At 37.5% G+C, this 23,803-nt stretch overlaps 1 protein-coding gene across 1 annotated transcript; it reads left to right on the forward strand.

The window, feature by feature from the left end:
- The first annotated feature begins 206 nt into the window (after positions 1 to 206).
- LOC149820524 (uncharacterized) lies at positions 207 to 22,219 on the forward strand. The gene is made up of 3 exons (XM_089981792.1): positions 207 to 1,477; positions 20,722 to 20,968; positions 21,512 to 22,219. The coding sequence occupies exons 1-3, from the start codon at positions 1,172 to 1,174 to the stop codon at positions 21,889 to 21,891; spliced, it is 933 nt and encodes a 310-aa protein (XP_089837918.1). The 5' UTR covers positions 207 to 1,171; the 3' UTR covers positions 21,892 to 22,219.
- The last annotated feature ends 1,584 nt before the right edge of the window (positions 22,220 to 23,803 follow it).

The raw sequence follows: 23,803 nt of genomic DNA on the forward strand, positions 1-23,803 counted from the left end.
CTTTCCGTGACAAGCAAACGGACACTAAATAAGCAGGCGTGCTCGAGCCCATCTTTACCCGAGCCGAGCCGAGCCGAGCCGGAGCCGCTGGCTCCGTTGTGGCACGCTTCCTATGGGCGCCCACAAAACTATAATATAAAACAGTAACACCACTTTTCGTGAAAAGGGTAAAAACCATTTATCCATTCCCTTCCCCCTTCTCGAGCCGACGTCCTCGTTTCTGTTTCGTTAGAGTGAGAGACAGAGCCTCAACGAATTCCCTAGGGTTTGCATTTTCTTCGGTTTCTCGTTTCCTTCCATTCTTCTTTCTCTCTTGCTTTCTGCTGCTTCTTCCCTCCATCCTATCGCGGGAAACCCTAATCTGACCTCCCTCCTCCGTTCCCTTCTCCCGTTTCCGAGGGAAAATTCACCGACTCTCCGTCGCCACAAACCCCTAATATCTCCGGAAACCCTAATTCCGGAATTCGGAGAAGCCACGTTCTTCTTTTCTTTTTTCCCCTCTCTCTTTTCCTCCTTGGATACCGCTGTTTTCCGTCACCTGAAGCCCCTAGAGTTTCTTCTACTTTCGAACCTGCGGAAACCCTAATCTTGAGAGATTTGCGATCCCTAACTCTAGTTTTTTCGTTTTTTTTCCGCTTCTCCGGGTGAAGCCTTTCGTTTGCGTCGACGTTCAGGTTTTTTCTTCCGTTTTGCGAAGGAAAGAAATCCTAGCTTGATCAAGCAATAATCGAAGGCCCAACACTTAGTTTTGTGGGAGGTTGAAACCCTAACTTCTGTGTTTTGAAAGATCGGGGCGGCGAAACTCTCTCAGCTTCTGAGGTTTTAAGAGGTTTGTAACCGTATCTTCGATCCGATCGGTGGCTTTCTGAAAATTTTGGAAGCTCTCTGTGCCACTGAGCAGAAGGGGATTCCTGAAGGATCGAACAAGCACTGTTTTATTCGAATTCGTAGCTTGCTTGAAGATCGGAGGAGAGATTGAGCCATATTTCTTCCTGGTACAAGGGAATCCAGTTTACGGCTTCCGCCGAGCCCATCTTTTCCTTGAATCTGTAGCCCTTGTAAAATCAAGGTTCGTTACGGCGAACTTGCGTTTCAGAGACCCTAGTTGCTTGGACGGTCTAGACGTGGCTTTCCTTCGGGAGCGTGAGGCCTGGTGTAGCTTTCGCTAGAAATGGTTGGAGGGTCAAGCAGGAGGGACGATGGGCCCTTGGGGATAAACAGATCTAACGGATTCGCAGCACTCGAGAGCCTCCGCCGGAAGAAGAAATCTGATAAGGAATCATCGAAGAACAAGGTTTCGAAGACTCAGGCGAAGGAACCCGAGCCTCAGGTTTTTTGGGCTCCCGCACCGCTCACCGTCAAATCGTGGGCTGATGTCGATGATGACGATGATTACTATGGCACAACTGCTCCTCCTCAGTCGGTTTGGGGTTCGTCGGAGCAGCAGCAGACCAAGGATGCCTCGAGCGTCGTTGAGGTAAGAACGTTCTTCTTTTGAACTCTTGGTTACGACTTGTTGCTTCTCCCTGTCCTTCAAATGGGGATTTTAATAGATTGTTGTTGGTGGGTGGTGTCGGCGAAGATATTGTGGGGATGCATATAACAATTTCTTATTTGCATTTTTTGTGGTGTGGGCTTGTGGCTGTTCCATTTCATTTTTATTCTGTATTATGCTGATGTTTATCATTGTTATATTCGATGGTAAATATTCTTCGCTTTTAGATGTTTCTTGCGGACTTCATTTTAAATAATTGAATAATCGTCTTTTCTTATCAAAGTTTCCTTTGTGCGCTCATCGTTTGCAGATGAGATAAACAATTTTATTTTGCATGCCTTATCGTTCTAAAAGTTTTCTAGGTGATGATGTGGTGGATATGAACGGAAGAAATTTGTTCTAAATTCACATCCATTGATTTTTGTGACCATTTTTGCTCTATTTTGTAATTTTTGTCTTAAGTTTTAGCCCAACTGTTTTATCTTGCCCTCCATGTCAACTTGAATCATAAGCACGCTCTATGGTTCAACTAATTTGTCATTTATGAAATGATCTTTCGATTTAAATTAACCCCTGGCTTTGCTCTTCAGTCATCTATACTAACACTGAAATAACTGGCCCATGGTTGAGAATGATTTGTGCAAGTCGAACTGCAGGAAGGGCACTGCATATTTTGTAATTGATATGTAAGTTATAGATATGGCTTGTGTGTTATTTCCACTTGACAATTGCATTTAAAATTGAATAAACTGGCATGCATCTTTATGGTTATTGTTGTCATAAGTGTTTCATTCCTTAGGAAATACTTATGTGTGTTTAAATACTTGATGTCACCCAGTTTGATGTAAAGAGGCGATTTTTTCCAATTTTTGATAAAATCCTTTTTTCTTTTGGAAAAAAATGAAAAGAACATGATAAGATTGATGAGTATATTTTTGCTGTCTAAATAAGACTTATTTAATTGCACATTTCTGGTGTGGTATATGTGTTTTATTGTATTAAAACCTTCCTAAGAAAGTTGGTTTCTAGGGGAAGCTGTTTTCTCAAAAAATGCTACTCCTTTGTGCCTATGAAAGTTTTGTTGTGTGTTGCCAAAATTGGCAAAGAAATATCAAGAATAAGGTTAGTTAACAAAAAAGTGCTTTAATGGAGAAACTTGGGATGAAGTGCCATGCATGACTGCTATGACATGGCCTTCTGGAAAACTAGGACATGGGTCAAGACCGATGTTGTGAAAAGCGTTGAGGGTGTAGCATAGCTCTCAATCAAAAATTGAGGCAAGGCGTAAAACGTAAGCTTCAATTTTTTTAAACTTAAAAAAACATAAAAATACAAATAAATAAAAGAAATGCTTTATTCTTGAAGAAACAACCAATAAAAAATAGAAAATATCAAATAAATACTGAAAATATGAGAATAACATGTAAAGTAACATGAATGCAACAACTTGATATATCTAACTATCAAACAAATAAAACATGAGCATTCAATGAAAAATTGAGTATCGAAATCACTAACAATTAAATTCCTCAACATCATGTGATCATCATATGATGCATATTAACATTAACAACCAAAAGTTAATGTATATCTAGCTATGTCACCTAGTTTCGGGTACGGGTGTGGAGGGTATGACACATCAATTCCAAAAAATGTGGGTACGGGGACACGACTATATTTATTAAATATCACATAAATCCAAAATAAACTGAATATAATCTAAATATATATGCCATATCTAAAATATATATTATATACTAAAAATATAAAGTTATAAACTGAAAATATAATTATAAATTAAATACAAACTTGTATGTATAGAGGGTAAAATGGCGTGTCTGGGTGTCGATGTGTGTTGACACCGATACATAGGGCAAAATGGAGTGTTCTGATACCATAAATATCTAGCTAGTTTTTCAAGCACAAGAACACGTAAAAATGCATATTTAATTATCTATACTTAGTCTCACAAACAAAAATGCTTAAACACATAAAACATAAAAAGCGTAAAAGCCCCTAATGGGTATTTAAGTTTACATATATAGTAAATAATATATATATATATATATATATTTAACACTCCTCAAACTTAAATATATATACAACATATTTTAACACTCCTCAAACTTAAAGTGAGATCAATAAAAGTTTGTTAAGAAGAAAAATAAATCATGGTAGAGGAAGAGCCTTAGTGAAGAAGTTCACAATTTGAAATTTTGACAGAGCATATGGTAAGTCAATCATCTCCCTTGTTCATTCATAGAGCGTATGATTGATGGCTATATATATATGTCACTCTTGTTATCACAACATAACTTGAAGGTTCTAAAACATCAACTCCCATATCTGTAAGTAAGGACCACAACCATACAACCTCGATTGTTGTGTAGCCAATTGCCCTATATCTAGCTTTCGTGGAGGACAATGACACCTTATATAGCTTTTTACACCTCTAGGATATAAAAAAATCACCTAAGAATACATAAAGACTCGTAGTTGAGTGTCAGTTATTGAGATCTCCTCCCGCTCCGAATCAGTATATGCAGTAAGATTTAATAATGAGGGAGAGGATAAGAATAACCCTTTAGATATAGTGTTCTTAATGTATTGAATTGTTCTCAGCTAGGCGCATGTTGAAATTGACTTGCAATATACACTGCATGCGCAGTATTCAGTCTATTACTCAGTGATCCAATAAGTTGCCTATAAAGAGTTTGATCATCCAACAGGTCTCTGTCTTTAGCTCTCATTTTGGCATTAATCACTTTAGGAGTAGTAGCAGATTTCTCGTCTGTGATCCTCGAGCATGCAACAATATCAACTGCAAACTTTATTTAAGACATTATATATCCTCTTGGTGAATAGACTACTTGATACCTAAGAAATATATCAAGAAACCAGGGTTAGTCATATCAAAAGATTTTTAAGCATAATTTTGATTTCTTTAACTTTCTTTTTATCACTTTCAATGATGATCATATCATCAACATATAAGAGCAAAATGACAATCATAGAACCTGTAGATCTTATAAAAAGAGTAGTGTTAGTATAACATGATTTAAATTCAAATTTAACATAGTCCTATTGAACCGATCATACCATGCTTTAGGGGCTTGTCTAAGCCTATATAAAGCTTTACGAAGGCAGAAAACCTTGCCTTTTTCAATGTTTAGACCAAGAAGAGGATCCATGTAGATTTCTTCGTTCAAATATTCATTCAGAAAGGATTTCTTAACATCTTATTGATATATACGTCAATTTTTAATGGATGCTATGACAACTAGAGTCCTAATGGTGGTCATAGGAGCTACTTGGGCAAAGATCTTCTTATAGTCTATGCCAAAGTTGCTAGTCGGGAAAGCGGGGAGTTGGAAGCGATTCGGGAAGCGAAAGCGGGAAGTGACACTTCCAAAATTTTAGGAAGTGGAAAATGCAAAGCGAGAAGAGAAGCGAACCAAAAGCGACCTAGGAAGCGAGGGGAAGCAAAAAAAAAGAATAAAGAAAGAAAAACAAAAATGAAAACACAAAAAAGTCAACCATCACACTTTGTTTTATTCTTAGAACCTTCGTACATCCTATTGTCTTCTTTCCCCTAGGAAGATGTTGGATTTTCCAAGTATTGGCTTTATGTAAGGCATCTAATTCTAAGTTCATAGCCTCCATCCATTCTTTGATGTCTTTAGCTTCTCTATGGTTGGATGGGTCATGATATGAATGAATGGCTAAAAAACATGCCTTATAACTAGGAGAAAAAAGATTCATATAAAACAAACATACTTGGGGTTCTAGATATTCGTTCTGATCTTCTAAGACTAGATTCCACTATTTCAAATGATTGACTATATCTTTCAAGTGCACATGCACATGCACATGCACATGGACGCTCCCCATTACCACATTTAGATTAATGTATAAGATCATGAATTGGTTATCCTCCAATACCTGACTCATCCCTCAGTTCAGTATTATCACTAACTTCATTTATCATTTTCACAATCATCAATCTCAACATTTGACTTAGGCAACAAGTCAAACAAAAAAGCATACTAGGATTCTTAGGTTTTTCAAGATCAAATCTTTTTTCTTTTTCAAGAAAAGTAACATTTCTAGACACATAAAGTTTGTCATTTTTTAAATCATTGCATGGTTAGCCTTTTTGGTTACCGGCATACCTAAAATACACACATCAATAGCTTTGGGGGAGACTTTATCATATTTTTCAAGGAGCACAAAGCATTTACATAAAAAAACCCTTAATCTTTTCAAATCGGGAATAATTTTACAAGGATTTTCAATTGGAGACTTGTTTTCTAAGATTTGAGAAGGCGTTCTATTTATTAAATACACCACAATAACCGCTGCTTTGCCCCAAAACCTTGTTGGAACTCCTTTTAAAATAAGTCCTAGTAGTTTCAACAATATGACAACTATGTCACATGGGTGCGGTTGCGGGTGCGGGGATTCGACACTTCCAAAAAACCCGGGTGCGGGGGTGCAGCAGGGGCAAAAATGTATATATATATATATATATATATATATATATATATATATATATATATATATATATATATATATATATAAAGGGGTCGGGGGTGGGTTTTTTTCAAATTTTACACGATAGCACAAGCAAGGCTACCACCATCATTGAAAAGTCAGGAGCTGTCAGCAGATTTTTTTTTGTATATACAGCTGCAAGATAGCACAAGCAAATCTACCACCATCATTGAAAAGTCAGCAGCTGTCACAGCTGTTGTCAAATTTTTTTTATATACAACTGCACGATAGCACAAGCAAGGCTACCACCATCATTGAAAAGTCAGGAGCTGACAGCAGCTGTCAGCTCCTGACAGCAGCTGTCAGCTCCTGACAGCAGCTGTCAGCTCCTGACAGCAGCTGTCAGCTCCTGACAGCAGCTGTCAGCTCCTGACAGCATCAGATTTTTTTTTATATACAGTTGCACGATAGCACAAGCAAGGCTACCACCATCATTGAAAAGTCAGGAGCTGACAGCAGCTGACAACTGCTGTCAGCAGATTCTTTTTAAAAAAAAAATTCGCAGGGGCAATTTTTTAAAAAAAAATCCAAAAAAAAGGACATAAATGATCCTGGGTGCGGTCAACGCACCCAGGATCGGGTTGACCGCACCCGGTGCCGCACCCGCACCTGCACCCGCGTCGAGTCGCGTCGACGCGGGTGCGGCACCCTGCTAGCCGAATCCCTGTGACATAGTATGACAATGTTTTCTCTCGACATTCTTATTTTGTTGAATAGTCTTAGGATATGAATTTTGATGCAAAATACTATTGACTTTTAGATAAGATTTAAATTCATTTGATAGAAATTCTCCCCTGAATAAGAGCGGAAGATTTTACTAATAGTTTTAAATTGATTTTTTACAAGATTATGAAAATTTTTAAAACATGAAAATACTTTGGATTTGAATCTAAGAAAGTAAATCCAATTATGTGTACTAAAATCATCTATAAATGTAACATAATAAGAGAATCCACCTTTTGACATAACGGGAGCAGGCCCCACACATCTGGATATGCCAATTCAAAAATTTTATTAGATAAAAAAGTTCTAGAACCAAAAGGTAACATTTTCATTTTTTACAGTCATTACATACATAGTTTTTTTTACAAGATTTTTCTAAAAACAAAAAAATATAGTTTGAATATACTTTGGGTGTCCTAGACGTTTATGCCAAAGGCTAAGTTAGTCTCTTTAGCATAGTTACAAAAAGATTCTTTAGAAAGGCATAAAAAATCCATATAGTAAATGTCTCCTCTTCTATGACTTTGCCCAATCCGCTTCCCTGGCTGGAGATCATGCACCCAACAAGCCTTTGATGATGAAAAGACCTTACGCCCATAATCAGAGATTTGAGAAACCGAAAAAAGATTTAAGTTAAGTTTTGAAATAAACATTTGGAACAAGAAAATTCTTTAAATCATTTGAAATTTTGTTTAAATTTTTTATACTTTTCACATTTAAAAAAGTTTCATCGGCGGTTGACAAACGTGAAAAATATGAATTAGTGCGATCGAGTAGTAAGGATTCATTAGAGGACTTACTCAGAGCAAAAGAGGAAGATACGGCAGCACCAAATTCATTAGTGCGATAGGATTTGTGAAACGGCCTCGACAATTTGAGTAATCGTCAAATCATTGAAGTTACTTTTTTTTTTTGTTTTTTTTACGTTTTGGAGGTTCTTCGTTCAGCACAACCACCTTTCTTTTGAGCTAGGGACAATCTGGTCTTATGTCCCCAGTTTATTACAAAAGTGATAAATGACAATTCTTCGTCCATTGTATTTTTTTCAAAGTGAGGAGGTTTATAGGTTTTTATAGTTTCTGGGTCTTGATACGACAAAAACCCTCATCACTAGTCTTGTGCATCCCAAGTCTAATTTTCTCTTGACACACTTGTGCAAGAACTTCACTTATAGAAGGAGCAAAAGTTTTATGGAGAATAAATGACCATACTTGCTCAAATTTCGGTCTAAGGCCATATAAAAAGAAAGGATTTTCTCTCTCTACTTGCCTTTGCCTCATTTCAATTGTCGAACCTTCTCATTTAGATTTTAACATAGCCAATTCATCCCAAATGGGGAGATAAGAGACCATAAAAATCTCTTACACTTCTATCTCCTTGTTTGGTATTACGCATTTTATCTTGGAGATAATATAATTGAGTCATGTCCTTTTGAATGAACGTGCTCTTTAAAAATACCCATGCATTACATGCTTTCTTGAATTTGATGATATTGATCTTGAACTCCATGATATTAACGAATCATGAGCTAATTTGATCATTGTTAGCCTCCCAATCCTCGATTCTTGATATTCTTGTAGAGCTTTCTGTTTTTTTCTTCGGAAAGAGATTTGATTTGATCTCCTTCTCTTCTTGTTAGCTTTAGTTGGGGTTCGGTAGTGGTTCCACTAACAAAACCCCACAACTTTTTCTCTTTGATGTGGTTTTTCATTTTTGTGGCCCATGTCAAGTAGTTTTTTTTATGGAGCCTGTAGGAGATGACAAAAGAAGATTCACTTTCACCCATAATGACAATCATGGTGAGGAAGAAGGAAGAAGACTTGAAGGTGACCACTCGAAGAGCACGATCAAGATGTATTTCAAACGCAAGAACCATAAAATGAAACAAGGTGTGCACAAACACAAAAAAGGCCACTAATGGGCCAATTACAATCTTGCAAAGGAGATCACCAAACACCAATCACAAAGAAACACAATATAAAAAAATAATATTATTCAACATAAAAATGCTTGGAAAAGCATTGAAGAATACAAGGGGAAAACCCTATTTATAACTACACAAAAGAAAGAGTGTTTGGGCTGCCCCCAACAACCACATTACAAAAAGAAATACAAAAACAAAAGAGAAAAATAAAAAGGAAGAAATAAAATCAGCCTCTACTAGGCTGACCCCTATTACAATGTGAAATGACTGAAATATTGATTTATATGTTGTTATATATATATATATATATATATATATATATATATATATATATATATAATTCTGTTATATGTAAATTGAAATACCCATCAGGGGTATTTTAGTCATTTCATTCATGTAATTAGTACCAGCCTAGTAGAGGCTTTTTCTTTTTATTGTTTTTTACTTTTTTCCTTTTTTTATTATTTATGAGATATGGCTGTTGCAGTAGCCCAACGGTTTAATAAATGGACAAAAATAGACTCGGTCAAAGTTGACCGAGTCCAAAATGTGGACGGACTCGGCCACGGTGCATTGACCGAGTTTGACACTTCGTTGACCGTGTCCGCCCCATGTCTGAAGCCGCACCTGTGTTCGCAGCCGTGTTGGGTATGGGCGACGCGGGTGCGTCGACCTTTTAGCCGAGTTCGTGTGACTTAGGTTCTACCCCTTGTATCCTTCAATGCTTTTCTAAGCATTTTATCAAGAGAACATTTATTCTTTACTTTGTGTTGGCCCTTAGTGGCTCTTGTTGTGCTTTTGTATTTGTTCTCTTTTTGTGATTGTCATATCTCTTGGTGGATTAGTGCATGTGCACTTCTTTTCTATTCTTGTTAACCTATATTGGGTTCTCTATTGTATTTCTGCATGTTTCATTACATGAAATACCCCTGATGAGTATTTTAGTTTATATACTATGTCATAAGGACTCAACAAACTGGGTGTCGCACCCACGTCGACGCGATGCGGGTGTGGTCAACCCGACCCTGGGTGGGTCAACACACCCCGGGTCATTTGTGTCTAATTTTTAGACTTTAAATTTTTTTACGCTCGATGAAATATGCTGCGGAGGGGAGGATTAGGGCAATTTTTTTGCCCTAATCCTCCCTTCCTCTCCTCTCGACCTATCCTCCTGAAGCCTTCGTCGGACCCCGACGTTGCCGCCGACTGCTCCGCCTCTGCTCTTCTCCTCTCCTCTTCGACTCCCTCTGCTCTCCTCCTCTCCTCTCCGACTCCCTCTACTCTACTCTCCTCTTCAACCCCTCCCTTGCCCAAAGAGGACGCAGGGAGGGGGCTTAGTGTATATATAATAATATTATATTATTATATATATATATATATATATATATATATATATATAAATACATTTTTCATTTCTTTCTTTTCTGTAATTTTTTTCCTTTATTTTTATTTTTTGTCTTTATGTCATCTAGTTCAGATTGAACTAGAATGACTGTTGCTAGTCAAGTCCTGTCCAGACTTGACTAGCAATAGAGCTGTTGGACTGACACAGTCCAACAACTCTTAAATAGAGCTGTTGGACTGTGTCCAACAGCTCTATTGAGTCCTCTTTCAACTGTGTATATAAAGGGGTGCAACCCCTCTTGTATTTTATTCCAATGCTTCTTAAGCAATTGGTTTTTCATATCAATAAAGAATACATTTTTATTTTTATTTTGTTTCCAGTTATACCCTTTTTAAGGGTTATGCTTTAGTGTCATTCTTGACACTTGCCCTTGTTAATCTAAGCTCGTGTTTCGAAGATCCCCATTTCATTTCATGGTATCAGAGCCGCGGAAGTACTAAATCTTGAGGAAAAGCTGCCTTGGTTTTCGTGCCCGTTTGCAAAAGTGTTCGCCACTTGAAGAGAAGTGTTTTATCACTTCATTAGAGAAGATTTCACATCTTGTATTGTTTTTTTTTCTTCTTTCTTTTTCATTTTCCTTCTTATTTCTCTTCTATCCCTATTCTTTCTCTCCTTGTAATCGATGGATGACAATGATAAAGTCACTATCATGCCTATGAAACTAAGCGATACGAACTATGTAACATGGGCTTCAATCATGAAGCACCATATACGGGGAAAAGGCTTATGGGGGATTGTGGATGGTTCCGATTCGGAACCTAAGCTATCTCTTACTAAAAAGGAGGGAGATAAAGAGGTCCCTCTATCGGAAGAAGAGAAAATCAAGGCTATTGCCTCATACGAGAAGAAATGAAAAGAATGGAGAATATCTCATGCGAAGATAATGTCATGGCTTATCAATAGCGTTGACATTAAAAAATGCTCAAGTCTTGCCAAATTTGATCATGCCGATAAAGCATGGGAATACCTTAAGAATATGTATTCCCTTAAAGATATTGCACACGTGTGCAACCTCCAAGAAAAAGTTCGAATGATGACACAAGGAGACAAAACTATTCGTGAATATTACAATGGGTTGTCCAAATTTTGAGAAGAACTTTCCCTTTTAGAACCAAAGTGGCATTGTGCCGAAGACATCGAGCTTCGTCAGAAACAACTCGATGCTGAACATTTTTACCAGTTTATCATTGGATTAAGGCCGGAATTTGAAACCACTAAATCGGCCCTACTTCACCAGGGAAAAATTCCTTCTATTGTTGAAACTATTGAAGAGTTAACAATGAAATAAAATCGTCTCCGGAAAGGTTCTTTAAAAATTGAAGATGATTCCGTTTTAGCCGTGTCTAGACCAGGGAATCATGTTCGATCATATAGGCCTCCTCACTTTAACCGACAAAATGGTGACTATGATAAGAAGAAAGTTATTTGTCATCACTGTCATGAACCGGGACACTACAGGCCACAATGTCCCAAACTTAAGGAGCTGAGAGAAAAAAGAGCTGCAATTGCTGGATCGGAGCCTAAAGATCAGGATGCACCAGTTTCCCTGGCCCAACTAATTGAGATTTTTCAGCCTCTCATCAAAGGTGCCTCTTCCTCATCCGAAGCTTCAACCGGTGCAACAGCCTCATCTTTTTCTGATCTAGGTAAAATTTCTTGGCTTCTTGACTCTGGTGCATCTTTTCATATGACCCCAAATAATCAAAGTCTATCCCAATGTGTTAAAAATAAAACAAGTGTGTCAAAGGTCTTTACTGCGGATGAGACTTCTCTTAAAATAGAAGGAATAGAAAATTTTGAAAAAATTTATAAAACAAAAAAAATTTTTATTCCAGAAATTAGACATGTTCCCAAATTAAATTTAAATCTTTTATCTGTATCTCAAATTTCTGATTATGGGTGTAATATTTCTTTTTCTTCTCATGGTTGTTGGGTACAAGATCGCCAGTCAGGCAAGCTGATTGGGGAAGGCCATAGAGAAGGAGGACTCTATTACATGGATTTTTTGGAAATGCCGAAGAAAGCTTTTTGTTATAATATTCAAAAAATAGAGTTGGAACTGTGGCATAAGAGACTTGGTCACCCACATATAGCCAAAATACAACATTTTCCAAATCTAGGGAAATTTTATAACTCTGAATCATTTGATTGTAAAGATTGTATTCTCGGCAAAATGAAAAGATTACCATTTCAGAACAAAACCTTTTTTTCTTCAAGACCACTTGAATTAATACACTCGGATGTTTGGGGTCCTGCACCAGTAATTTCTAAAGGAGGATTTGTTTACTATGTTATTTTTGTCGATGATTTCTCCCGACACACGTGGATGTACTTTCTCAAACATAAGTCTGAAGTATTTTCATACTTTCAAACTTTTCATAATATGGTTAAAAACAAGTTTCAAAATGATATTACTATTTTTCGCACAGATTCAGGGGGAGAGTTTTTATCCACAGATTTTCAAAATTATCTTAAATTGCATGGAATCACACATCAAAGATCTTGTCCTTATACACCTCAACAAAATGGACTGGCAGAACGAAAACATCGCCATATTATAGAAACCACTAGGACTTTATTAATAGCAAATCAAGTCCCAAAAGACTTTTGGGCAGAAGCTGCCTTAACTGCCACCTATCTCATTAATAGGATGCCATCTTCTTCGTTACAAAATATCACTCCCATTGAAAAACTTATGAACATTTCTCCAGACTACTCTAAACTAAGAATATTTGGGTGCAATTGTTTCATATTTACTGACAAAAATGATAAACTTTCCTCTCGTGTGATTCCCTGTGCCTTTTTAGGATATGCTGAAAACCAGAAAGGTTATAGATGTTTTGACTTCAAAAATAATAAACTATATGTGTCTAGAAATGTTTCCTTTCTTGAAAAGGAGAGCTTCTTTGATTTTAGAAAATTAAAAGACGTCACTAAGTACTCCTTTTTGCTAGATCTAATATCAACATCTGATGAATATGACCTTGATTGTAACTTTGATGATGATAAAAGAATTATTGATCTTAATGTTGAAAATGAAGAAGTTCATAGAGATACTAGTATTCAATATTCCAGGCGACAACAGTCTAATCCTCCATGTGCACTTGAAAAATATTCTAACATTCCAATTAGACAATCATCCCGAATCTCGAGGCCTCCAGGAAAGTTTGTATCATACGAGTCTTTCTCACCCACATATAGGGCAGTTATTGCATTAATTCACTCATATGAAGAACCATCCACATATTTTCAAGCAAAAAATGATATCAAATGGATAGAAGCCATGAAAGCTGAATTAGATGCACTTTAAAAGGCTTCTACATGGAATATTCAAGATCTTCCTTTAGGGAAGAAAACTATAGGATGTCGATGGGTTTATAAAATTAAAACCAAGAGTGATGGTACTCTTGAAAGATATAAAGCCCGTTTAGTAGCCAAAGGTTATGCCCAAGAATATGGGATTGATTATAAAGAAACCTTTGCTCCGGTGGCTCGTATGACTACTGTCCGAACCTTAATTGCCTTAGCTTCTATCAAAAAATGGTCTATTTTTCAAATGGATGTCAAAAATGCTTTTTTAAATGAAAAGCTAGTTGAAGTATACATGGAACCCCCTCCTGGTCTAAGTATTCCTAAGGGTAAAGTCCTTCGCTTAGAAAAAGCTCTTTATGGACTTAAACAAGCACCAAAAGCTTGGTATGATAGGTTTAGTCGTGTTATGATTGATATTGGTTTTCAATTCTGTTTAACTGACATTGTTTTGTTTATTAAGAATTCTGATGCAGGGATCATTGTGCTTCTTCTCTATGTGGATGATATGATCATCACCGGAAGCGATAAACAGGGAGTTGAAACAATTAAAACACTTCTTAAATCTCATTTTGAAATGACTGATTTGGGCTTGTTGAGATATTTTTTAGGCATTGAAGTTGCTTATTCTCCTAGAGGATATTTATTATCTCAGACTAAATTTGCTTTTGATATTGTTTTCAGGTCTGGTATTACTGATGATAAGAAAGTTGACACTCCTGAAGTTGTTAATGTTAAAATGAAGATTGATGATGGAGAACTTCTTGCAGACCCTACTCCTTACAGACAGCTTGTCAGAGCACTTTCCTATCTATCCATTACCAGACCAGATATAGCACATGCTGTTCATACAATAAGTCAATTTCAACATGCTCCTACTTCTGTTTATATGGGAGCAGTCATGCGTATTATCAGATACATCAAGTCCTCTCTTTCACGAGGACTTTTCTTATCTTCCTCCTCTTTCTCTTGATTTAATTGCATATACTGATGCTGATTGGGGAGGTGATCCCAATAACAGACACTCAACCACTAGCTTTTGTGTCTTTTTAGGGGAATCATTGATCTCGTGGAGGTGTAAAAAGCAGCAGAAGGTATCTCTCTCATCCACCGAAGCTGAATACAGAGCCATGACAACCACGACCATGGAAGTAGTTTGGCTCCGACGACTGCTTGCTGACATGGGAGCTGAAGCAACAAAAGCTTCACAAATGTGTTGTGACAACAAAAGTGCGATCTACATTGTCAGTAACAGAACATCCACGAACGCACCAAACACATCGAAATGGATTGTCACTACGTCAGAGAGGAATATCTACACGGGATAATTGATTTGCCATATGTCACTTCAGAATATCAGTTAGCAGACTTCTTTACAAAGCCTCTCGCTGCTCCCCGATTTCACTTTCTCTTAGACAAACTTTCGCTCATTGTACCGTAAGTTTGAGGGGGAGTGTTAAAATGTAAAACTGTACACATATGTATATATAATAATATTATATTATTATATATATATAAATACATTTTTCATTTCTTTCTTTTCGGTAATTTTTTTCCTTTATTTTTATTTTTTGTCTTTATGTCATCTAGTTCAGTTTGAACTAGAATGACTGTTGCTAGTCAAGTCCTGTCCAGACTTGACTAGCAATAGAGCTGTTGGACTGACACATTCCAACAGCTCTAAATAGAGCTGTTGGACTGTGTCCAACAACTCTATTGAGTCCTCTTTCAGCTGTGTATATAAAGGGGTGCAGCCCCTCTTGTATTTTATTCCAATGCTTCTTAAGCAATTGGTTTTTCATATCAATAAAGAATACATTTTTATTTTTATTTTGTTTCCCGTTATACCCTTTTTAAGGGTTATGCTTTAGTGTCATTCTTGACACTTGCCCTTGTTAATCTAAGCTCGTGTTTCGAAGATCCCCATTTCATTTCAGGGTGCTCGGCCCCTCCCCTGCACAAAGAGGGAGGACAAGGAGGGGGCTTGGCCCCTCCCCCTGCACATAGAGAGCGCATGGAGGGGCTCGGCCCCTCCCCTGCCAACATGGAGCACATGGAGGGGCTCAACCCCTCCCCTGCATAAAGAAGGCGCAGGGAGGGGGCTCGACCCCTCCCTTGCCAATAGAGAGTGCAGGGAGGGGGCTCAGCACCTCCCTTGCACACAGAGAGCGCTGGGAGGGGGATCAACCCCTCCCTTGCACAAAGAGGGCGCGGGGAGGGGGCTCGACCCCTCCCCTGCACAAAGAGAGTGTAGGGAGGGGGCTCGACCCCTCCCCTGCACAAAGAGGGATGATAGGGAGGGGGCTCGGCCCCTCCCCTGCCAACAAGGAGCGCAGGGAGGGAGCTCGACCCCTCCCCTGCACAAAGAGGGTGCAGAGAGGGGGCTCGACCCCTCCCCTGCCAACAGAGAGTGCAGGGAAGGGGCTCAATCCCTCCTTTGCACATAGGGAGCGCAGGGACTAGGGAGGGGGCTCGATCCCTCTCTTGCACTAAGAGGGCGCAGGGAGGGGGCTTGGCCCCTCCCCTGCCAATCTTGATTTTAATTGATTTTTTTGTGTTTTCAAGACAAAAATGACGGATAAAGGGAAAGGACTTGCGTCATCTTCATCCACACATGTGAGTTCTGCTGCTAGTGTTGCTGATAGTTGTGGTGGGAGTGATGATGTGGGGCCACCATGGGTACATGTAGATAAGCTTGCAGAAATTGGAGAAGGAGGTGGTGGAAACAAGCGTTTTCGATGCAAGCTCTGTGAAGGAGATTTTGTTGGGTCTTAAACAAGAGTGAAGACTCATTTGTTGAAGATACCAGGACATGGTATTTCAGGATGCAAAAAAATTGATGAGGCAATGCGATGATTCTTGTGCAATTAGTGTGCCATTTGGAAGCCACCAAGAAGATGCTGAAAAAAAGAAAAGTCAATGTAGGAGGTAGAGGAACGATACAAGCAACATTCAATACATATGGAAGGGAGGATATGAATAAAAAAGTAGGGAGGTATTTTTATTCTAGTTCACTCCCATTTAATGCGGCTAAAAATCCTTACTGGAAGGATTTAATAACATCTTTGGCAAATTGTAATTTGAGTGGCTATGTGCCTCCAAGCTTAGAAAAACTACGAACCACACTTCTTGCAAAAGATTGGGCAAATATGGAGAGGTTGCTGGAGATTAAAAAATATTCATTTGAGCAAAATGGAGTTTCTATTGTTTCTGATGGATGAACATATATTCAATGACATCCACTAATCAATTTCATTGATTGTTCGCTTAGTGACCCAGTATTCTTGAAAGCAGTTGTTGCATCTGGGGAATATAAAAATGCGGAGCATTTGAAGGGGTTGTTTATAGAAGTCATAAAAGAAGTGAGTGATCAGAAAGTAGTACAAATCATTACAGACAACGCTTCAGTTTGTAAAAGTGCAGTGTTGAGTTTGGAGAGTGAGTACCCTCATATTTTTTGGACTCCCTGTATGGCACACAACTTCAATCTGGCCCTAAAGAGCATCTGCAACCCCAAAGAAGAAAATTTACAAGCATATGCTTTCTGTTTATAAATTGAAGATTTAGAAAGAAATGTCAAAAGCATTAAAAATTATATTGTTAACCACCATCATGCTAATGCTATATTTAATAGGCATTCTGACCTGAAATTTTTGAAGGTCGCCGAAACATGTTTTGCGTCCATCATTGTGATGGTGAAGAAAATTAAAAAAGTGAAGATTGCTTTGGTTAACCTGGTGACTGATGAAAATTGGACATTCTATCGTGCTGATGATGATGTCAAGGCTCAAGAAATTAAGAAATTAATTGTTGATGATGAGTTTTGGGATAAAGTGGTATACTTCCTTAAATTTACGCAACTTATTTGGGAAATGTTAAGAGAAGTTAATAAGGATGAGTCCATGTTTCACAGAGTTTATGAAATGTGGGATAATATGATTGAAAAAATACAAGTTGTAGTTTTGAAGCATGAAGAAAAAAATCCTGCATTGAATGATTCAAAAATTTTTAACCATATTCATTCAATTTTAGTTAGAAGATGGGATAAGAGCAACACTCCTTTGCATTGCATGACACATTCTCTTAATCCAAAATATTATGCAAATAAGTGGTAGTCATGTGGTATTGATAGTGTCCCTCCAAATTTAGACCTAGAGCTATCAAGACATAAAAATATGTGTATGATAAGACTTTTTTCAGAAGTATATCTTCTAAATCAAATCACACAAGAGTTTGGAAAATTTTCATCTTCGAGATTATATGGACCCACATTATTCGCGAGAGAAGATGATAATATAGATCCTATCACATGGTGGTCAACATTTGGATCAGAAACACCTCTTCTCCAACGTCTTGCATTAAGATTGCTATCACAGTCTGCTAGTTCATCTTCTTGTGAAATAAATTGGCACACATATTCTCAAGTCCACAACATGAAGAGAAACAAACTCACGAGCAAGCGTGCAGAGGATTTAGTGTGTTCATTCAAATCTTCGACTACTTTCGCAAACCAGTGATGAATACATATACTAATTTTCTCTCTTAGTTATTTGATTATTTCTTAGTTTTTCATTTAAATATATTTGTATTGTATTTAACATTTTCAAATTGGGTTTGTAACGCAGACAAAGAACATCTAAATTTTGGGATGTAAACTCAGAAGAGTGTGACTTCGAGGGAGAACATGATTTCAACATGTCAAACATGGATTTATCTGAGCCCAATATTTCTTCTAATGATGCATTTGATGATGAAGAAAATTATTAAGATCCATTACTTCATCGTCATATACATTGTAGGATATACTTTTGGTATGTAATTTAGTTTTTTTCTGCTTTACTTATTTGATTGATATTTAGGTTGATTTAATTGTAGTGTTAGTTTTTGTAATGTAGAATAAAATTGTAGAATTGTTAATTTGATATATTGCATGCATGATGAATGATCTTATGACAATGTTAACTGTTAAATTATGACAATGTTAACGGTTAAAACTTCAAATATATATATATATATATATATATATATATATATATATATGTATGTATGTATATAATTTTTTACATTTTTGCCCCGCTGCACCCCTGCACCCAAGGTTTTTTAAAGTGCCACATCCCCACACCCACACCCACACCCATGTGACATATATATATATATATATATATATATATATAGTGGGAGTCCTCACTAAGTGGCAAAAAATATATTTGTAATGGGGCACAGTTGGGATTCTGGGGATTGGCTGCCAGTTTCTACTTTTCCTCACTTTGCATTTATTCTTATAATTTGCATTCTTATAGTTTGTCACCTGTTCTGTATGCCTTTTTCTTGCCCTTGTCTCGAGATTTTGAAACATAAACACTTCCAGAATTTAAAACAATGTCATTATCTGTTTGAAGTGAGCTGTGCCTTGCTTGGCTGCTTAGGTTGACTCAAGGTTACTAGACTAGGAAGCGGAAGCAGGAAACAAAAAGAGAAGCAAAAACAAGATGCAAGTTATTTTAAAATTTATAAGAAGCGGGAAGTGATGAATCAATTTAAAAGCAAAATCAGAATAAAAGAGTAAGTTGTATAGGATCAAATTTGAAGCAAAATACAAATTAAAGGAGAAAAAAATAAAAACTAAAATGGAAATTATTATTCTTAATTTTTGTGATTTTGTAGTGTAAACATTTAATTCTTCTCAAAGTCTAAAAATGATGGTTGCTCATTTAAAGAAATTACATGAGAAGTGAGCAGGAAATGTGAAAGGAAGCACATGAAAAACAAAAAGAAACGTATAGGAATCATGTAGTGAAACAGATAAGAAACATGTGAGAAACATAAGAGAAGCATAGGAGAATCAAAATTCTTATCAAGTTTTGGAAGCAAGGAGTTTTGCGCTTCCAAAGCGAGTTTTCGGGGAAGCACACTTTCCACCTATCTATCTGGTAACTTTCGGTCAACTACATATGGATGTGGCTCATGGTCAGTTAAAAATCTGTTGGTCAATTATATATTTGTTTTATTTTTAATTTCTTGAGATATAGGTGACACCAGATTGGCATTGCCAGAAATTTGTGTTTTTAATAATGTTTGGGATGACAGCTAAATGAGTACAAATTTTCTCTGCAAAGGTTTCAAAATCAAGAAATTGGCTTCTTGTTTTGGAATTTGTGTAATCTAGGGGCTGATGTTGTGGATACTGGGCTGCACAGCTGACGAGCTTTGGTGCCTGTCTTCATTTGGGTCATGCTTGGCCCAACTTTTGGGCCTGAGATTGTTGGCCTTGCATATCACAAGTCACAACCTATTGATAATCATACAGGCCTCAGCCTGGGCACCAAGTTTTTCGATGGGATCGTTTGGCAGGAGCCACCCACCTGTAATGTGTGCATCAGGTGGTAGACCTCAGCCAGATTGAATCTGGGTCCTGACCTCAGCCTTTAAAGTGTGAAACGGGACTATTTTGCAATGTTTTTTGATAGACACACATTCCCATATAGGTCAACCAGGGCCTGATCCTTCATGACAGACGCCCTTTCTCTGTTGAGTGTAACCAGATTCTGGTAAAAAGAGGGGAGGGAAGCTACACGGTGTTGATTTCTGCACAAAAATGAATTATGTTCTGGTTGAAACAGTACTGGTAGTACTGAATCTACTGATACATTCTGTAAAATTGCCTGAGGTGGTGGTGGAAAATTTTTCATAAGTTTTGGCACACATCATGCTCCAAATGGTCAGGGAAATTAGAATGACTAGTAATGTAGATTGCACGTATGTTGCTTGGATTCTCGTTGAAGAAAACTATAACATGACAGAATGATCAATATGTTATGCGAGGCTTTTATATCTGAATGTGTATTTTAGATAAAAAGGTGTCTTAAATTATTGGCAAGCATTGCTTCTTTGTTTTGTTTTTGGCTTCTGGCTCCTGGGTAGCAGATGAGTATGGGTTTTCATCTGCATTGTTGTTCTAAGATTTCTATTTTGTTTTATAGTTTGGAATTTGGTAAAAAGCAAAAAAAAAACACACAGGTATTTTCATGTGTCAAAGTTGATTCGGCTAGATGAGAAAATTAAGATTCAGGTGCTGTGTCAGGAAGACCTATAGTTTGATTTTGACACTAGCCTTCAAGTTTTATTTATCCAAGTTCATTCATTCTTTTTGTACTGTTAGCTGTAATTCATTTCCTTGTACGAGTGGAATTATTTATCTATTTTAGAAACTTTTGGCTGGAAGTTTGTTTCTTACTAGGGATAGGCAGTCTTTTCGTTTCTTCTTTCTTACTCTATTCATTCTTTTTTGTTTTTTCTCTTGGGAATCCACAGGAAAGTGAAACTGAAGATGATATGCTGGATGAAGGCGACGATGTTGATGATGATGATGAGTATGAACATGATGTGCCTGCACCAGTTGAACCGGTGGTAAAGAAATCACTTCAAACTGCTGTGACTCCAAAAGAGACTGAAAGGCAGCTCTCTAAAAAGGAACTGAAGAAGAAGGAGCTAGCAGAACTTGATGCTGTTTTGGCTGAGCTGGGCCTTAACAAGCCCAATGAAAAAGAAGAATCACAAGGTAATGACAAGATTTAAGCAGTCATTAATCTGACTAGGTGTTGGTTAGGGCAAGCGACTGGCTGAGACAGGCTCGAATGTGCTGTCTTGAATTTTTTAGCTCTCAAGGGGCCCACGTCTAGTAGACTTGTCCAATGCTTGAGTTATTTTTGGTCTTTTAAAACCGCCTAATACTGAAAATCTGCATGTTGTTTTATTGTGTTTTGATTTTGTGAAGTTTCCTGGGCTGATTTTCTAACTAATAAGTTTTTTCTGTCTAGATATCAGATTTTCTTTTGTAAAAATTATGAATCTGATTTTCTGAGTAATAAGTTTTCTTTGTCAAGATATAGAATTTTCTTTACATGTGCAGAAATATTCCCCAAGCTGATTAAATTGGCCAATTTTACATTGCGAATGTTAATGTTATATATTCTCTCTATCCTAAGTTTTATTGGCATATGGTATTTATGCCCATTTTCGTAGTTGGGCACGCTTGTCCCTGAGGATTCAGTACCACGTCTCAACCCTTTTTATTTTGTCCCTGGATGATTTGCTGCTGTAGGTGGTGGAGAAGAGAAGACGGCAGAGGAGCTGAATGGAACTACAGAAAGGAAAGAGGGAGAAAGCAAAAGTGCAAAGAAGAAGAAAACTAAGAAAGAGAAGTCAGCCAAGGAAGCAAAAGATCCTCAGGACCAGCCCAATGGTGCTCACACTCAAGCCCCAGAGGAAGCTGCGGAGGCTGACCAGACTGAGGAAGAGACTTCTCAGATTGACCTGAAAGAGCGGCTGAAGAAGGTGGCTTCTTCAAAGAAGAAGAAATCCGGGAAAGAGTTAGCTACTGCTGCAAAAGGGGTTGCAATGGAGGCTGCTGCTCGGAGTGCTAGGCTTGCTGCTGCAAAGAAGAAGGAAAAAAACCACTACAATCAACAACCTGTGCGGTAGGGTCTTTTTTCGTGTTTGTTCTCTCCTGCAGGCTGGGATTCCTTAGTTAATCTGTTGCATCAGAAATAAAACAGTAGGCTGTGGTTTCATAACAATGACCCTTGTTATCGTCACTTTCTTTGCCATTTTCAATCTTCCGTAGCAGAGGTGTCATGTATTCCTTTATAGTTCATGCCAACACTGATAGCTCTCCGTACTCCTGAATAGTTAAAAATCTTTTCTTTTGTGTATATATACTTGTTATGGTCTCAATGTCTGTTGATGAGATATTGGGAGCCGAGTATAACAAGCATGATATAAGTACAGGCATCTTCCCTTACTGCACCAAGTGGGAATTGAACTGCTCGGTGAAGCTATGTGCCAACCAATCTTTCCATCCAATCTTCCCTGGGTTTGGTGGTCTGTGGGGTTCTTAGCTGGGAGCTCTTGGGAGGGACACCATAATCGGTTTGAAGCCTGCTTGGTTGTTTAGGAGTTGGGCACTCCGAAGAATCAAAAGGACACCATAATTTTATTGGGATTCAGATCTTTCCTTAAATTTATGAGTTGGATTTTGATAATGCATGATCCAGCTTGTATCCAATATGTTTGCACTTAGTATGTCACAAAAGATAGTTATGGGTAGTATAAAATGCTAATTGGGTATAATCGAGGTTAGGATATTCATCGGATTCCAAACTGAACCCGAATCTGATAATACCTTTTAGCAGTGCAACTTTAAAGATTTGGATTCAGTATGCTATCCAACCAAAAGTCCAAATGTTGACATCCAGGCAAGTAAAGAAACAAGACAATCGAGCAGTTTATACTGATTGTCCCATGTAACTTATCTGGGTTTAACGTAAGTTATCTGAAGCATAGCGTCTAAAATCAGTATTAATTAGGTTTTTCATACTCCATTACCAACTTCATCAACAGCGATTTCCGCCTTTCTGATGCATTTACTTGCAATCCTTTAGAAAATCAAAGTAACATTAGAAACTAGTAATATAATTAACAAAAGTACCTAAGGATTACCCTTTAAATTTTTTATCAGTGTGTATATTGAACATTGTTTATCATTATAGACATGCGGAGATCCCTTCTATTTTCTTTTTCAATTTAACCCCACTGATAACCATGCACTGTTTTAGTTATTGGTCAAAGCTGTCACAATGATACTCAGTGTGTTTTCTTGATGAGAAACTACGGAAGAATAACGATCAAGATTCACGTATCAGTTGCATGCGGGCAGCATCTTTAGATGAGAAAGTAGTAGACACATGCATGTTAGTAGGAGGGTGATTTTTTGTCTTTTTTTTTCTCAAAACAACGCATGATAAATTCCAAGGCTCGCGGGGAAACCCCATTACTCAGCAGGCACATACCTTAACCGCTTGGCCAAAGCAGGGTAATGTTGCTAAAAGCCTAATGAAAGCCCATCTTCAGAGGCTGAGATATAATAATACTGACCTTTGTAGATCCAGTGCTATCTAGCAGTACAAAATAAGCATGGTCAGGAGTTTTATTCTCCTAATAGAACATCATCTACTAATGATCTAAAATGACGTTCTCCTTTAATGATTGGAAGCATCAAAACTGAAAGCCTTGGAGGAAAAATACACGAGACTTGGAAGCGTGATTTGTGTAAACAGGAAAATAGTGATACTTGGAATCTAATGTGACGGATTTTTTGCTCTTGTTAGTGACTGGTAAATGGCCCTTGGAACACAATCATCCAGTGCTGTTTAAGATCAAGACTTATGTTTGGTTGCATCTCTAGTGATTTGGAATCACATGAAATGGAATCAAATGTGATTTGAAGTCGTATGAATTCAAATCACATATTCCACCGTGTGATTTGGAATCACATGAGATTCACTTCAAATGTGATTTCAAATTACATTCCGTTTCTTATTTGCATGTGCTTCCA

The sequence above is a fragment of the Nuphar pumila genome, chromosome 12, assembly GCF_984573655.1.
Source record: "Nuphar pumila chromosome 12, dmNupPumi1.hap1.1, whole genome shotgun sequence".
Classification (NCBI taxonomy): domain Eukaryota; kingdom Viridiplantae; phylum Streptophyta; class Magnoliopsida; order Nymphaeales; family Nymphaeaceae; genus Nuphar; species Nuphar pumila.

Excerpts from the sequence above, each read along its gene's own strand:
- LOC149820524 (XM_089981792.1), top strand. The coding sequence starts at position 1,172 with ATGGTTGGAGGGTCAAGCAGGAGGGACGATGGGCCCTTGGGGATAAAC. Across the intron at positions 1,478-20,721 it reads ATGCCTCGAGCGTCGTTGAG|GAAAGTGAAACTGAAGATGA; the intron begins GTAAGAACGTTC and ends GGGAATCCACAG. Across the intron at positions 20,969-21,511 it reads TGAAAAAGAAGAATCACAAG|GTGGTGGAGAAGAGAAGACG; the intron begins GTAATGACAAGA and ends TTGCTGCTGTAG.